Source organism: Poecilia mexicana, unplaced genomic scaffold, assembly GCF_051168715.1.
Source record: "Poecilia mexicana isolate PSO_F unplaced genomic scaffold, ASM5116871v1 scaffold_5, whole genome shotgun sequence".
NCBI classification, from domain to species: Eukaryota; Metazoa; Chordata; class Actinopteri; order Cyprinodontiformes; family Poeciliidae; genus Poecilia; species Poecilia mexicana.
In genome coordinates this window covers 23618571-23634868 of record NW_028263374.1, presented here as the reverse complement: position 1 = coordinate 23634868, position 16298 = coordinate 23618571, and the positions used below count along the sequence as shown (strand labels likewise).

Genomic DNA, 16298 nt, shown 5'->3' with positions numbered 1-16298 from the left:
ACATATAAAATATCATTATTTAATGATGGTCGTTAGAATTTATATGTACTAACATTTCTTTTCACTTCATTTTGTGAAGAAAGGTAACTATCGTTTAAATTTTCTGCTTCCGCATCGCTGCCTTTCAACTGCGTCGTAATTGTTTGCAGCTTGACTTTACTGTAAAATGGTTGCAAAATAAACGGAAGGAGGAGTTGGGACTTCCTGCGGCCTGTCCATGCTCTTATTGGCTGAAGGGAATTGTTTTGGTTCCGTGTAGGGCGGGATTAAGGATTTGTATATTTTGCTAGATTGGCTAAAAGGAAATGTTTATGAAACTTTATCAAAACTACATAGAAGCTTTATTTTAATACATATTGGATTATTATGACTTTTTTATTTTTGAAGTGGGGTTTCAATTAAAAATAGAATTTAGTTTCTTTACATAAGGCCTTTTCTTTTAGTGATTTTTTATTCTTCAAATGACAGTAGTTTGTATTGCCCCATAATGTTTTATGTATATACTTTCTTGAATAAATGCATTTGTATTTGAAAGCAAATGATACGTTATTTTGTATAATTTTCAATACCATCAATCACACAACATGACATTTTACTCCATCCAATTTCGAATGAGATTTAAATTGTTGTAATGATCTTTTTTGTTTTAAACGTTTCCTCTAACGAATGACGTTCATGAAATATTTATGTTAGACTTTGAAGAAAAACCTTCTGTGGTTCTTATCTGTCAGGATGCCCGTCATGCTGCCAAACACCAGAAAAGGGCTTCTTGAATCCCAAACAGATTATTGGCGGCGAACAAGAATTACACAGAACACAAACTCCATATTAAGAAATTCTTTCAAAATATTATGTTGCATAACTGTGAAATGTAGGTTATGTAGAGCAGCAGATTTTGCAACAATGGAAATAATATTTAATTACACATTATTACCAAGTGAAGATTTTATCAGTTTTGTATGTGCTGCTTTTTATCTCGTCTAAGATTTTTAGCACGCCAAAGATGTACCATTGCTATGTGAGTTATTTCCTTTGGAGGATTCTTTGGAGTTTTAACAGGTCCTCACGTTGGTACTGACCTTTGCTTCGATAACTGGTTTAAAGTACCAAAACTCACCTATTTATTTTTAATTTCTACTTAATCAACATAGATCTATAAAACACGAATTGTGTATTAAGCTATCCGTATTCAATGCAAAATATACTCCTTACTGAACTGCTGTGCCGGAAGTTACAAATCGGAAGCGAACTTCACTGTCATGCAGAATGCAGCCATGTCTAAAGGTCTAACTGACGACCTGTAGTTTATTTTATTTAAAAATATAAATATTCATGGCAACGGTGTAAGAAATGGGAATGTTTTTACTACGACGGTGGATTTCACCTTAAGGTGAGGTTTTTATTTTCGGGAAATTGTGTCTGTTAAGTGAGAATCTGATGTTGCTATCAGAGAAGCTAACCTGTCAGATTATTTCGGCTGCAGATTTCTGTTTCTATGGTTTTGAATTATTTAATCACACAACAAGCCCTTTTTAAATATGACCTGTCATTAACTGCGTTGGTGAGCACTGTGCCATCGTGTTTGTACCGGTTTGTATATTTGTTATATAATTATTGTTGACAGGTTCCTGTTTTACTAAATGAGAAGATAAAGCTGTTCTGCTCTGAAATGCTGCTTATCTTGACATCTCTTCCGACTGTTTACGCTTTCTTGCGCCACAATGGGAATATGGCGCAAAGTGTCACTGGTTTTAAACAGCCCGCTGAGTCATTTTGTTTTCTCTGTGGGTTTTGCATGTTTTATTTACAATAACACGTCGACATAAGGTGGGGAGGATATTCTCGTGTGAGAGTGTGCTGGTCATGCTTCTAATTTAGAGGTCTAAAATCTCTGCTGAAAAAATAAACACACGAATTTAACCATTCTCACTACAGATTAAGCGGACAACATAACATCTTAATCAAGTCCCCTCGTAAAAATACTTTTACAATGCTTTGTTGTGTACAGTTTGATGCATGCTGGTTGCTTCACATGCAGCTATTTTTTTTTGCCAGCTTGTCAGCTTTTCATTCAACTACCCTACCAAATAACCTGCTTTTAACAAAGCATTGGAAACTCAAGAGATAAAACTTGTTTGTGAATGAGGAGAACAAGCAGATGGGGTACAGGTAGATGTTGAAAGTCCATAACGTGTGCAAAACAACAGTCTGTGAGTGTTTTCATTATGTGTGCCAACATTATGGACCAGGCAATGTCCAGATAGATACAGTATTAGGTAAGCATGATCAGCTCAGGTTTGTAAGTCAAAAGTTCAGAGCCAAGCTTTTGTTTTCTGTATTTGATTTACATTTTCTTTCCTTTACCTCTATCATGATTTTATGGCATTTTGTACACTTGTGTGGTTTTAATAATTTAACTTTGGATTTTTATTGTTTGTGACTCTGATTTTGTATTTGAGTTTTTACACAGTATTTGAGAAAAAAATAATTCTCACAGTCAACTGTGGTGGTGGCAGTGTGGTGATGTGGGCCTTCTTTGCTTATTCAGTACCTGAATTGAAGTCTGAGTGTCTGTCAGTCAAGGCCACCCCTGAATGACTTGCAATAACGTTTTAGAGGGACATGGTCATTGCTAAACTTGAGTCTGATTTATATCTCGTGACATTACCTTTAACATGGCATTCATGCTTGAAAACCCTCAAGTGTGGTTAAATAAAAATGCTGTAAGTCTAACTTATGTTGGTGAAGCTGAGAATTAATGAATAGGATAGTTCCAAACATCTTAATGATCCCCAAGACTTTTGGGAAAGTTTTCTGTGTCCTGGCAGAAGTGGAAATATTTGAAGTCCCATTATATCTAATTAATACAGCATTTCAGAAAGAAGAAAAAAAACAAGATACTAGTTGTATGGGGAGATGGTCTAAAGTAGGGTTACTTTAGAAATAAAACCTTACCCTTAGTCAAAGTCCTGACTTCAATTTGCCTGACCTTTCAACATCAGCAGACCTGCAAAGAATCAGACAGGTTATAAGGTTTCCTCTGTCTGATGTTAAAATGTGTTTGATTCATTGTCTGAAATGTTAGTTTGAAAAAAAACAAAACAGAAATTAGTATTGATAATACAAAATAATAATAATAACGACTGACTTAGGGGGATTACAAGCCAATAGAGACCAACTATAATGTATAGTTTAGAGATGGCGGTCACAACTTTTAGTTTCTTAACAGGTGAGGTGACGCCATGATCCTGGTTCTCTGCACCAGCTGAAGACTGACGTGTTTGACAACAAAACTGCTGTCACTATGGGGACAACAACAAGCGAGCCATGTATCTACGACAAACTGTCTGAGAGCATCGACATCCTCCGCCAGTCGGGTTACCGCTATGGCATGTCAGAGAGAGAAATTGAGAGATTCATCAAGCAGGTCCTGGAGACCAACGAGCCAAGAAGAGAGCCGCCACAATTCCCCATTCTAAGAGCCACCATTAAGGTGAGAAACCTGTGGATAACATAGCATTCTTGTAATGTCTAACTGTACAGTAGAATGAATGTTTTCTCCATGTTTTAACGTCTTTTGTTTTTGTGCAGTTTCTGGTGGCTGTGGGCTTCCTGCTGGTGGTGGTGCTGGCCTTCACCTACCCACAGAGCTCCCCCCAGTTGGGACTGGTAAATCTGGGCTGTTGCAACCGGTCGTCCCCCCTCAGCCATATCCGCCTGCTCTCCCTTCCCATTGCCAAGAAGTACAACCTACAAGGTGGGAAACTTTGTAGCTCTTACAAAATGCAAACTTCCAGAAGGCTTGTAACAATCTGATCTTAATTTGGGACAAATAGCTTCTGTATCTTGGTGCACAACTTTATAAATTTAGGAGGCTTTCTGTTAGATCGTGTGTAATCCAGTTTAAGGGATCAACTGGAGCTGTAAATATTCATTCCTAAAGTGACTTAGAGGTCCGGAAGGTTTTTAACATCACAAACTCTGATTTTCATCTTGTGTTTGTGTGTGTGGCAGGTTTTCATGAGTGGTGGAGTGCTGGTTCTCTCCGGCAGAGTCTGGTTAACTGTTCGGGATGCGCAGAAATCTCCGCAGTGCTGGAAGTCCCAGAAAGCCTCAGGGGAACTGTGACTCTGCGACGGGGACCTCAGCTGGTCCTGCTGAAGGTCAGAGCTCCATTTGAGTAGCTATCTGATGAGTTGCCCATTGTTGCTTTTGGATATTTGGTGCTATTAGAGCCTACTTTAAATTTGTTTGGAAGTATTTTTTCCCAGTTTTCTGAATAATCTTTAGATTTTTTTTTCCTGATAAAAAGAATAAATAAGGGTCTGCTGAATTTAATATAAACACAACACTGGTATGATATGCTCACAACCTGTGGTGATTACAGTTTGACACAAACTGACGCATTTGAATTGTGTTTTCAAGAGTGAAAAGGATCAGATTTTTTTTTACTCATTTTCAAAAATGCACATTGATCACATATAAAATAAATAAAAACTGCAGCAATAATACACATTCTCATTAGACTTTTTTTTTTTGTAAATTCATAGTTTTTTATTTTATTCACCAACACTGTCGTCTGCAGGGCGGGGAGTCTCTCAGCATCCAGCGGCAGCAGCTGGAGGCGCTCTACTTAGCCCATTCAGGCTCCATGTCAATTCTGCTGGAGGAGGACAGCGGTCTCCATAGCGACAACCTCGGCCTCCCTCAGGGACCTGCCAACTTCACCCTGCTCTGGTGTGAATCTGTGCCATTTTAGCACATGGATATGCTGTGATTAAACTGTTTCCTTGTCTTGCTGAAAGGTGAAGCTCAGTACCAGTCTGATGATTGAACCTCTAATGGGTTCATGAATTGTTTGACTCCATCCATCTTCCCATTAACTCTAAAGAGTTTTCTTGTTCCTGCTGATGAAAGGCCTCTCCTAAAGCATGACTCTGCCCCCATCATGTACAAAACTGGAATAGTGTGATCAGTGTTATGTGCAATTTTAGCTTTCTACCAGATATTGCATCTTGCATGTTAGTCAGAAGGTCTTATTTTGGTCTCATCTGACCAGAGCACCTTCTTCCAAATGGTAATTTAGAGTTCACTTGTTTCAAAAATGCCTTTCTTCTTGCTTTCCCCCCATAAATGCCTGATTTATGAACTAGGCAGCTAATAGTTTTCATATCAACAGATTTCCCACCTCAGCTATAGATCTTTGCAGCTCCTCCATAGTTACCGTCAGGATCTCGGCTGCATCTCTGATTAGCATTTTCCTCGCTAGGTTTGTCAGTCTGTGTGAACAGACACAGAGCAGATGTGTCACGCCTTTTCTTAAAGTTGAAAGCTTGAGATGTTGCTAATAGTTTTAAATTTGACGTTACTTTATTTAACTTTATAAAGTATAAATATATCACTAGTAAATATGGAATTTATTTATGTATGATTTAATTTTAAAAACTAGATATAATTAATTCATGATTGTCAGGAATCTGTCCTGACTGCCAGGACATATTCTAAAGAATATTGGAAAAATATGCATCGATACGCCATTTTTAATCAAATTGAATGTCTGTGTACTTACAGGAGGTTCAGTTCTGGAACCAGGGAAAAAGTGCTGAGATGGCTCTTCCCAAAGGCTGAGCTCTGCCCCCTGCTGGACAGCGCTGGGACCATCCTCCAGCGATGCCTGGTCATCCACAGCACAAACTCTCAAAGCAAGGCAAGTGAGGCTTGGCCCAGAATCTGAGTGAAGTACTAAACAAGAGTTACAGATACTGAAGGGAAAATTTTACGGTAAAAAAATACCACACAAAATATCTGATATTTTGATCTAAGAAGTAAAGATTGATATTTTTTTTAAAACTTATGAAAACATTTCTGTTAAATTTTTAGAATTTATTTTTAACTTTTCCACAATTTTAACTTTTCAGAATAAAATGCATTGTTCACATAAACTACTAAGCGCATCAACGAAATGGTTACAGATGCAGAAATGATGCAGGCCTTGGACTCTCTCCCGGAGACGTCATTGTTATCTGCTGCTGATGTTTCAGGGTGTCAGGGTGCTGGGTTGGCTGGTGGTGGGCGAGGGGCTGCCAACAGTGCGAGTTGTGCCTGTTCAGCGATGCCAGAAACACTGCAGCTCCTTCAACCTTTGGCTGTCACCTGGAGACATGGGTAACTCCTGCAGCAGACACACATTTAAACTCCTTTAGCCAACAATAAAAATGTTTTGTGTTAAAAGATTAAATTAGATTTGAAAGCTTTTTATTGGATCAGCCCCTTTTTATTCGCTATAGATTTCTTCTCATTCTGACCCAATCGCCGTCTTGATTGTTGTCTTCTTCTTCTTCTGCAGTCTATGCGGACCCCCGGTACTGGCAGATGGAGCTGTTCCCCGGGCGTGACCAGAACATCATTTGTGACGGCACGACCTTTTAGCCTTCAGATGGGCAGAGTTCAGGACTTGGATGTGACACATAAAGCACCTTTGAATGTTTGGAGCTTGTTGGCCTCTGTGTGCCCATCCTCTGCCCATTGTTGCCTTATAACACCCACAATATTTTGTTTATCGCACCTTTTTGGTCTGATATGCCTCTGAGAACTGAAACCAACTGCACACAAGGAGATCAGGTGGGGGAGAAAAAATAAGCTCCTGCAAGATTTTCTTAAGAGTGAAGGTCAGAGGAATAAAGAGACTTATTCTTTAGCTGAACTGTTGAAAATTCATCTGTGCTTGTGCCACAGCTTCTAGTTGATTTCTAGCAGTTAAGAAAAAAAAAATCTCTGAAATTAATGGATGTGTCACTGATTAAAAAGGTAATAACACTGGTCCCAGACCCGGGAATCACTGCCACCATCTGCATCCTGTTCAGTGACTTGAAACTATTTTTGTTGCATTCAGATCCACATCAGTGGAAGAATAAAATTAAGTGAAATTAAGAGTGAGTACATGAGGGTTTTTTTATGTGCCACCACTGGGAAATGTTTTTTAACGTGTAGACTGACCATTATTATGAGGAGACTAAAATCACACAAGCCTATCTTGTGATAATTACATCAAGAATTTATTTAGGTGATTAATTTGGTCCTAATCATTTGCAATATTGTATAAAAAAAAGTTAGCTTTAAACAGTCCTGCCAATCAAGCTCCAACAATCTATTTTCCTAATTGTGATGCGATGTTTTTGCCTGAATAAAAATGTAATCGTCTTTCTGTTCCATACTATTCTACAGATACAACCCTCCATGAGCATAACCCTCTCACAAAATACATGTCCCAAGTTATTTTCTATTTTTTTTTCTTGCAGTCCTTGCTTGCAGGTTACATGCAAATAACTACAATGCTGTTGTTGCATTTTAGAATGTGAAATAGTTTTCTGCATTACGTTGTGTAAATTTAGAACAAAACACTAAACAAGGAGGCAAGAAAAGTAATGTGCTGTTTAATCACAAATAAAAAGGAACTTATATTTTGTGTGTAATTAAGACAGAGCTTTAAATGTAAAATTAACTTCAGTAAATATGGTGAAGAGCCCCACTGCTCTGGTTCTTACTTGAAGAGTGTAAACGGTAAGTTTATGAGTTTGTCTGGATGAGTTATTCTGGAGAGCACGCATCTGACACTTTCTGTTCCCCTTTTGAATGGAGGCAGTTATGGCAAAACGTTACTCTAAGTTACCACACAGTTAAAAGAGGGGGAGCATTTTAATTCTATGTGTTTTACAAAACTGCTTCTCCAGATTCAGAGTGGTTATTGGATGTTGTGACTTTAAAAGAAATATACTGTAATATATATTAGATTATTGCTGCTGAGTTTTGGGACAAGGTGTGAGTGGAGAATATATTTTTAAGTTTAAATCTGTCCGCCAAACAAGTCCTGCATTTTAAAACAGAAAATTATCACAGCTGAAACAAATTTAAACTGCATTAGAAATGTAATCGTCTTATGACAAAATAAAAAAGGATGTTCAGCTTTCTTTTGTGTGGCATTATTTTAGTTCTGGAGTATGAATTTATTTTACTTGTTTCCATTGTGTGTTATCCTTCTGTTTATAGCATAATGCATTACTCTAAATAGTGTCCATAAATGATTTGATGGTAGTGCAAATTAAAATGTTGCATATACATATGTGACCAGCTGGATTCCAGTATATTTTACTTAAAAATTGTGATTTTTGCATCATATTTTTCTCATTAAACTCAGTTGTTTTTAACCTAACACCTAAATTTCCAGGTCAAGAGGTACAGACCTAATCATGTTCATAGGGCATCAGAACCTTAAATTCCAGCCAATATTTCAGATATCAAAGTTGTTCTAGTTTGCAGAGTAAATAAATAACTTATTTTCTTTAAAAAAAATAAATAAACCTCAGGATTAATTTTGAAGTTGCCTTCAACTTCAAAGCTGAAGTGATTTGCACTGTTATTTTAGCTTTGCAGCATAACCCTGTCAGACTGAGGTTAACTATGATGCATGGTACTTGTACAAGCATGCATATACAGACTGTTGATTAAAATGTGTCTTTACCACAAGTGCAAATAAATGTGATCAGTGCTAAATATATCATAAAAAGGAGTCGTATCCCACTAGCATTACAGTACAAATAAAACATTTATTCATGCTCACTGACAGCTGGTATGTAAATGTTAGAATACCATTAGCCCCTAAATTAATAAAGTGTGTGCTCAGATAAGCAAAAAACAAACAAAAAAACACAAGATAGACCAAAAAGAATTTATATATATTGATTAAAAATGTAAGAAATCCATGAATACGTTTTGATATAGTTTTGCCAGGCCAGTTATGGCTTACAACAGGGTCTAGGACAACATTTAATAACTGTTGTTAAATGACTAACAGTTTAATACTATGTATTTAAAATGTAAGCTAAGTAATCAGTTAGGTAAGCGCTGCTTTGCATCATGGTACAGATATGTTGATTATAGTGCAACTGAATAAATATCTGCATTATCGTCAGTTTAGTGAAGCACAAATAATAAAAACAAGTTGCTTGTTTGGTTCCACAGGTTTTAGTTATCGTAACCATTTGGAGATCTCATATGAAAAACAATACAAAGACCTTCTTATGGTGTGAGCAGCTCAAACTTAACGCATTCCTCTGCAGATTACAGCAGGTGAGACAAACCTTTGAGTCGGATTGCTTCAGAATCTCAGTATCGGACTATATACAGTACAATAAGACAGAGGAGATGTCATGGTGCTCTGACCCTTAAAAGTCTCTGCATATTCTTTATGAAAAACAAACTTCAAATTTGCTAACGACAAGCAAACAAATCTGAAGCAGACTCGGCTACAGCTGCACTTTGTGTCACGTTGTTCCAGCCAGCAGCGGAGAAGTTTCGGACGGTCTGTTCTGACGAGAAGGTGGAATATTCCCGTCGTACAGATGGCTGCTCTGCAAAACCGCTACTGCTCGCAAGTTTATTTTCTAAAGAAAAGAATGAAAAATAAGAGATGGTCAGATTGTGAAACAAGAGATTAAATGGCACATTTTATCAGTTTACAGCAGACAACAGTGCCCCCTTTGTCCCTGCTTGTCCCAGCTTGATATATAAAACATTTGACACAATGAGTTTTTGTCTTCTGCCCTCAGCTTTTTTATGAATCCACACCGCAAACGCTGAGTCGCATTTTAAAATTAGTTTTCACAATTATGCTTCATGTTTTGTAATTGTGCTAGTCTTATGACACATCAGGAGACAGGAACAAGTGGTGTGTGTCCACAAGCTTATTTTTATAAAACCAGAGGTTCACATGAGTGTCATTCTCCCAACACCCAGCAGGAAGCAGAACAGTTCAGATTTACATCAGGTTTAGTCCATAGATAAAATCTCTCCACAGATGGTCTACAATTCCTAATAATTAGATGTTGAATTATCTTATTTGCTTTTATTAAAAAAAACAAAAAACATTTATGCTCTTTTTAATACATACAATACATATATGTGTATAAAAAAGTAAAAAAAAAATTCAAATTAAAATATGTTATTGAGTGAGTTTATTATTGGTTCTTTATAAAGTACTATGCTTTGTTAAAATAAAACTAATTAGATTTTTATGTTTAAATTCCTATGATCACGTTAATTGAATATGTAATGTAATCAAGACAGGATGTGTCTGTGTTGAAAAGTGTATCTTATGGCTTTGCTTGAACATCATTGCTGCTACTGGAAAAAATAGATACTTTTCAATGCCATATTTTTCTCTGTTTCTTTCTTGAATGTTGACACAGAGTTTGAAAATATAGTTTAGCTGCAGCTCTAAACTTGAACTGGAGTTTCTGCAACAGTCAGATGTAATTCTGTTGTAATAATTTCACATATTCAGCACTGTGGTGTAAAACAGCAGGAACAACTACCTGAAAATCTCTGATGTAAGTGAGGAAGAAGCTGATGAAGGAAAAGGCCAGGAACCACTCAGACACCGTGCTGACCATATGCGGCACGTAGCCCTGGAAGACGACAACACAAACATTAATGCAACAAAATCTACATCATTTTGTGTTCCATTTTATCTGGTATGGAGACATTAAACATTAGATTAGATTTAGTTTTTGCTCTGGTTTAAGCCACAGGTTTATCTGTTTGTGTTTGAACATTCGTCAGTCCCTCCAGTATTTCCCGACTGTTTTTGTGATTTTTTTTTGCAATCGTAATCTCTGATTTTGTGGTGCTACTTCAGAAATATCTGCAAGATATTTTGCGATATTTGTATTTATGTATTATGGTAAATGTAGCTTTTTGTTATTTGACTGACATCAAGTGAGGCTGAGGTAGAAGGTAGTAGAAGTAAGAAATACTGCCACCTGCAGGGTGGGAGTTAGTAGTCACTTCAACCAAATGTTTTTAATCATTTTTGTGGAAAATTTGCAATAAACTCAAAATGCAAATCCAGGAATCTGCTGATTTTGTGTGAATTTTCGTGATCGCAGAACCGCGAAAAACTGGAGAGACTGATTAGTATCTGTAAATAATCACTTTAGCTTCAGTACCATAATCTGAACTGCATGGATGTAAAAGATATAATAAATACAAAGGATGCTGATGCCAACTGACCGGTTCTCCTGGGAGCCAGTGTAGCTTACGGGGTACATCTACTCCTGCCAGAACGGTGTACATGATGACTGATGATACAAACACTGACCGACTGTTAAGGATAACAACTCGAAATGAGCAATTCAGATCTTCAGGTAAAACATCTGTTGTTTCTTTCGTTTTGAGAGACACAGTTCCCTCGTTATTACTTCTAACCAACTTCAAAGCATGCTTTTACATGATTCAATCAATTTATGAGAACTCACAGTTTTCCATTGAGCAGAACTGGTAGGTGGTTGGAAGGTCAAATACTGAGAAATCAGTTTGTTTTTATTAAATGCATCAAAATTTATAGATTGAAAAATTCCCACAGATTTTCAGTCTAAAAATACATCAAACCTGAATGTGTACTTCCACTGACCTTTTTGAGTTTTGATAAGACAATCTTGAGATAATCTTGACTTTCATTTGTCGTTTGACTTAAAGTTACAATCTTATTTTTTATTTTTATGTGTTTTTGTATCTAGAACAAATTGGAATCTCTGAAGAAAAATCAGAAATCACTATCACACAAGAAATGCCTCATCGGTGTTTCCATCATTTTTTGTACATTGGAAAGGAGGCAAAATTTCAGATTATCAATTTCTACTGTCCCTGAATTCACCATTAATAGCATAAAAAAATCAACAGTCCTGAAAGTTAACTTTTAAAAGAGAAATAAAATGCCTGAGCAATGGATCAGCAGTCAGTGAAGGAGGAAGTAAGATGCAAATCTGTTTTAATTGATCTTGCAACTTTAGTCAATTACTCCAAGACTACATCTTTGGCTTCATGTTTTAATAATGTTGGTCAGTTTCACACATAACTTTCATATTATTTTGTCCAAAAGTGTGATAATAACTTCATACTACACTTGCAATTGAAACAAAAGGCTAAGAAAGACAGTAAAAGCGTGATTTTTGCGTCCCTAAAATGAGTTGCGAAAGAATCAACTTCAAAGAGAAGCTGCACAACAGGTTCTTGTTCTGGAATCCTAATGGATTCCAACCAAACCATGCCACAGATATTTCATTAAGGCCAAGGGAATTTCTGTCATCTAGTGAAAAATTTGTATCATATTTCCTCTTTCATGTGATTGCTACATATGTGCTTCAGAACTGTCAGAGGGAAATTAAGGATACTGCTGATGATGCTGCCCAGGGTCCAGACCAGGATGGTGAGGCGAACCACAAACGTGGTCTTGCTGTGGATGTGAGGCTGCATGTAATGCGACAGCAGCGTCTGAACCAGGATGTAGAGCGCTCCGACACCGAATGTCAACACCGCCCCCACCAGGTGCATGGAGAAAATGGTGGTCTTCTGCTCAGAGAGGCGTGCATAAATCTTTAACTGACCCATTCCATATTTCAGATATTCAAAGAGCTCAAACTGATCCCAGGACAGCAACTCTCACCTGGAAGTTGGCCACCACACACATCCCAAAGGAGCTCATCCAGCCGAGGACTAGCCCAAAGCAGTTCAGTCTTTGGAGTTTGACCTCGTCATCGTGAAGAGCCTCCACCTGCTTGTAACGCACATACACCGTGGCAATGCCTGCAAACGGCATTCACACAGAGTGGGAGGAATGTTTAAAAAAAAAACGTCTACTGTTGTGTAGGTCCCTCTTACAATAAAGAATGAGAGTGCAGATCCACATAGTTTTACCTAAGAAAGCTGAAACATCCATCATGATCCCGAACACACACCTCTCCGGTGCCAATGTTCCTGTGTCACTGCAAGAAAGAAGAAAAAAAATACATATTATTTTAAATCACTTTGACTTTTTTGTTTTCTGTTATATGACTCAACATATCGGGGTATGAAGACCCAAGACATTCTCCCAGTTCTGACCTGATGTAAGGCACCACAGCATCCACATGTCTCAGCACCACTGCTGTGATGTAGGCGAAGACGAAGGACGCCACCGTCCAAACGACCAGAGCAGCGGGCAGGAGGCAGAGACCCTGCTGGAACCACCACATGGTGTCCTTACAGCTTCTTCACACTGCGCTGCGAGAAACACGATCATTAATACCATCATTAGGGTTGTTTTTTTTAATATGGATGATACAGCTCACTGCCCAGGGTGTCACTGTCTGAGGGGGCAGCACAAATATTTATCACCATTTCCAGTCAATAAGAAGTGATAGGCACCGTGTTGTACAGAATGTAAGATCTATAATAAAATATAGCTCTAGACAGGTCTATTTTACTGCAATTATAGATTCTTTAAAACACAGTTTCGATTAGTAAATCCTATTATGAAAAAACAGCAAACAAAAAAAACAAACAAAAAAAAACAGCAAAGAGGGAGAGTCTTAGTCTACTTTTAAAACAGTTCAAATCTTGACTTCCCTCATTCTTGTGAACTTTTTTATAAAAACCAGCTGCCACAGAAACAGTTTCTTCCCCCAGGCTCTAACAAACTAAATGATCAGTTTCACAACTCTGCTGTGAAACAAAACGAGCACATTTGCACGAACACAACCCGCTTTTCTTTTTTGCTTCTTCTTATAAAACAATGGCAGTACATGCATCAATGTACGCATTGTTCAGTTTGTTTCTCATGTTATTTTCTCTAAAATGTATATGTTTATATTTATTCACGGTATGTTGTGTGAGTGAGAAAGTCAAATTCCTTCTTTATGCACACAATCTGTGCCGACAAAGTTGATTCTGATTCTGAATGTACAGTAGACAGAACGAGGAACCCAGAAAGGACAGCTTAGTGACTGAATTTTAGTCAAGTGGAAAAAAAAAATAGGAAAATTTTGCAGTTTGATATTGTTACTGGGGTGTAATTCTTACCATCTATATTAAACTTGATGCACTGTTATCTGGTGTTTATTCTTTTCCAATGGCTTGTTCTTAATCGTTTTTACTGTGTAACCTGGTAGACTCCACAATTTTTATTTTATTTATATTGTAATTTATTTTGCAATATAAATAAAATATATTTATTTATATAAATAAATAAATATATTTATTTTTTTATATAAATATAAAAAAATATATATATTTTTTTATATATATTTTACCTATATATATATAGGTAATATATATATCTCAGGTAATGTATCTCACATTACCTGAGAGACATCTCCTCTCAGGTAATGTGAAAGAGATGTCTTATCAGATAGTGGAAATGTTAATTTCCTGTTTTTCTCAAGAATTTAAAGGTACTGGCTCCTACTTTCTTTTCTTTTAAATTATAACTTGTTTGGGGTTAAAATAGGGGCTTAAAGAGGAATACAATGAGTCACATTGGACAATAGCTTTTCAGCTTATCTGATCAACTAAAAATCTAGAGTGAAAGCAAAACTTAAAATCTTGCTATATCAAAGTGCTATTTTGAACCTACAAAAAACAAATCACCTGACTTTCAGTCACAAGGTAATTTTTTTTATTTTGTTTGAGACTGTAACAGAAATGAGTTAAACTCGAAGGACAACATGCATTTAAGTGTCAGGTTTCACTTCCCCGTTCTCACGAAAATAAACATTTTTGTATTATTAAAGTATCATAAAACGAGGCTGTAAACGCATACACTGCAAATAAAGGCAGCTTAATAATTTTACAAAACATAGATATACTGTGAAGAAAATCGAGAGAAAGCACATTAAACCAACTTATCACTTTAACTAACAAAAATGCGGATGTTTTTAAATTACTCAAATACTTCCTTGGGCGAAATAAGATTAGTTTTGCCGTTTTCATTTAATTCTAACAAACGATTGCCCACTATGTTACAAAATTTACTGTGTAGTGTATCATATGTTAATATTTTAAGTTAACTACATATTATGTATTTTCTTGTAAGTCAACATTCTTAAATGTCACATAATTGTAGAGAAAAGTTCCTGTATTCGGTACCACCTCTGTAGAAATAATGAAACTCACGTTATTTCAGTCTTCCAGCGAACATAACCTTCCTGTGTTGCAACAGCAAAATGGAAAAGACTATCTTGAAAACAAAATAGGGGTTCAGACTTTCTTTATCTATTAATTATAGTCCTTCAAATGTAAAGCATCTGTTTAAGCTTTGAAAATACCTCACGCAGCGTCGGACGCCTGCTTCCTCCTTTGGTGAGCTACGCATGCGCACATAAATATTCAAGTGGAATTTTGTTTTGTCCTGTGCGCTGCCTGGCAGGCAGTGCTGAGCTTAAAAAGTTCATTAACAAATAGGTTCCTAATTAATTAATTAGCTCAGAAAAATGTAAATTAGAGCCCATCTCAAATTTTAGTACCACTGGGGATTTAGGTTTAGTCATTTTCAATAAGACAATTTTGTTTTATAAATTTGTTGCACACTGATTGACATGTATTTTAAATTATAGCATGTAGTTTTATTAATTTAGACAATTGTGAAACGTTGCTATTGTGGGAGTGATTACTGACTTCAGGAGTTGTGAAGGAGGCAGGGACTGATATCAAAAAATAAGTTGTGTAAACCATAAAATGACATTCCCAATAAAAATGACTGTTCACAGAGAACTAGCATTTTAAAGGAATGTTAAGCGAAGAAAAAAATGTACTATGTACTGAAGCAGCAGAGATAACCATAGCCTTGAAAAAAATTTATGAACCAAAGGCAATTTAAGAATTTGGCGTTAATTTGTGTTATTAACTCCAAATTAATAACAGTTAACAAACACTGCAAATACGTGTTTATATTGTCCCTTCTAAGTATTTACTTTCTCTTAGTTTTCAAATTTTCACTTTAGTGACAGGTGAACTAATAATAAATAACCCACCTAAGTAAAGTTTGTTTCAACAGATATCTCCCAATTATGCACAATTTTCCCTGTAAAACAGCAAGGTGCAGCAGCAAGCTCTCCAGTTTAATTAGACATTTACATATAATCACACTTTGGCTTTTCTTCCCTACTTCTTTCCTCTAATTTTGAAAGAAAAAGAAACCCACTGCTTTCATTTTTTCAAAATGAAAAAGAAATGAATCTTTGTGTTGCCAAAAATCATTAAATAGTTGAAGCAGAATGGGACTTTGATTGAACCACAATCACCATCTCTGGTCAGTCAAAAAGGAACTTTTAAAACTCTACAAAAAGAACTGTCATTCAAGTTTCATCTTTCTTTTATAAATAAGACTATTCGTATGCCCAAGAGGAAAACTTTCTTCATGCAACAAGTCGATGGCAATAAAAAAAAAAGACAAAGACCCAGCAAAGCATATATTTCCAGTAAGACAC

General features: G+C 36.5%; 2 protein-coding genes across 6 annotated transcripts; one reads left to right on the top strand and one right to left on the bottom strand.

The window, feature by feature from the left end:
* Positions 1 to 1226: 1226 nt before the first annotated feature.
* On the top strand, positions 1227 to 6930 carry cunh6orf89 (chromosome unknown C6orf89 homolog). The gene is made up of 8 exons (XM_088005763.1): positions 1227 to 1395; positions 3235 to 3493; positions 3592 to 3757; positions 4015 to 4163; positions 4586 to 4737; positions 5572 to 5707; positions 6042 to 6165; positions 6347 to 6930. Exons 2-8 carry the CDS (start codon positions 3305 to 3307, stop codon positions 6427 to 6429), a joined length of 999 nt encoding a protein of 332 aa, XP_087861889.1. The 5' UTR covers positions 1227 to 1395; positions 3235 to 3304; the 3' UTR covers positions 6430 to 6930.
* A 1653-nt stretch (positions 6931 to 8583) lies between these two features.
* Positions 8584 to 15226, bottom strand: dram2b (DNA-damage regulated autophagy modulator 2b). 5 transcript variants are annotated; one of them, XM_015005031.2, is made up of 9 exons: positions 15138 to 15163; positions 14986 to 15049; positions 12937 to 13095; positions 12751 to 12818; positions 12500 to 12639; positions 12228 to 12405; positions 11068 to 11150; positions 10371 to 10463; positions 8584 to 9440 (listed from the first exon to the last, which is right to left on the bottom strand). In XM_015005031.2, the coding sequence occupies exons 3-9, from the start codon at positions 13065 to 13067 to the stop codon at positions 9321 to 9323; spliced, it is 813 nt and encodes a 270-aa protein (XP_014860517.1). In that variant the 5' UTR covers positions 13068 to 13095; positions 14986 to 15049; positions 15138 to 15163; the 3' UTR covers positions 8584 to 9320. The 5 variants fall into 5 exon arrangements, with proteins under 5 accessions (XP_014860517.1, XP_014860518.1, XP_014860519.1 ...); XM_015005032.2 differs by having other exon boundaries at positions 12937 to 13090; positions 15138 to 15156; XM_015005033.2 differs by lacking the exon at positions 14986 to 15049 and having other exon boundaries at positions 15138 to 15226.
* Between the last annotated feature and the right edge of the window lie 1072 nt (positions 15227 to 16298).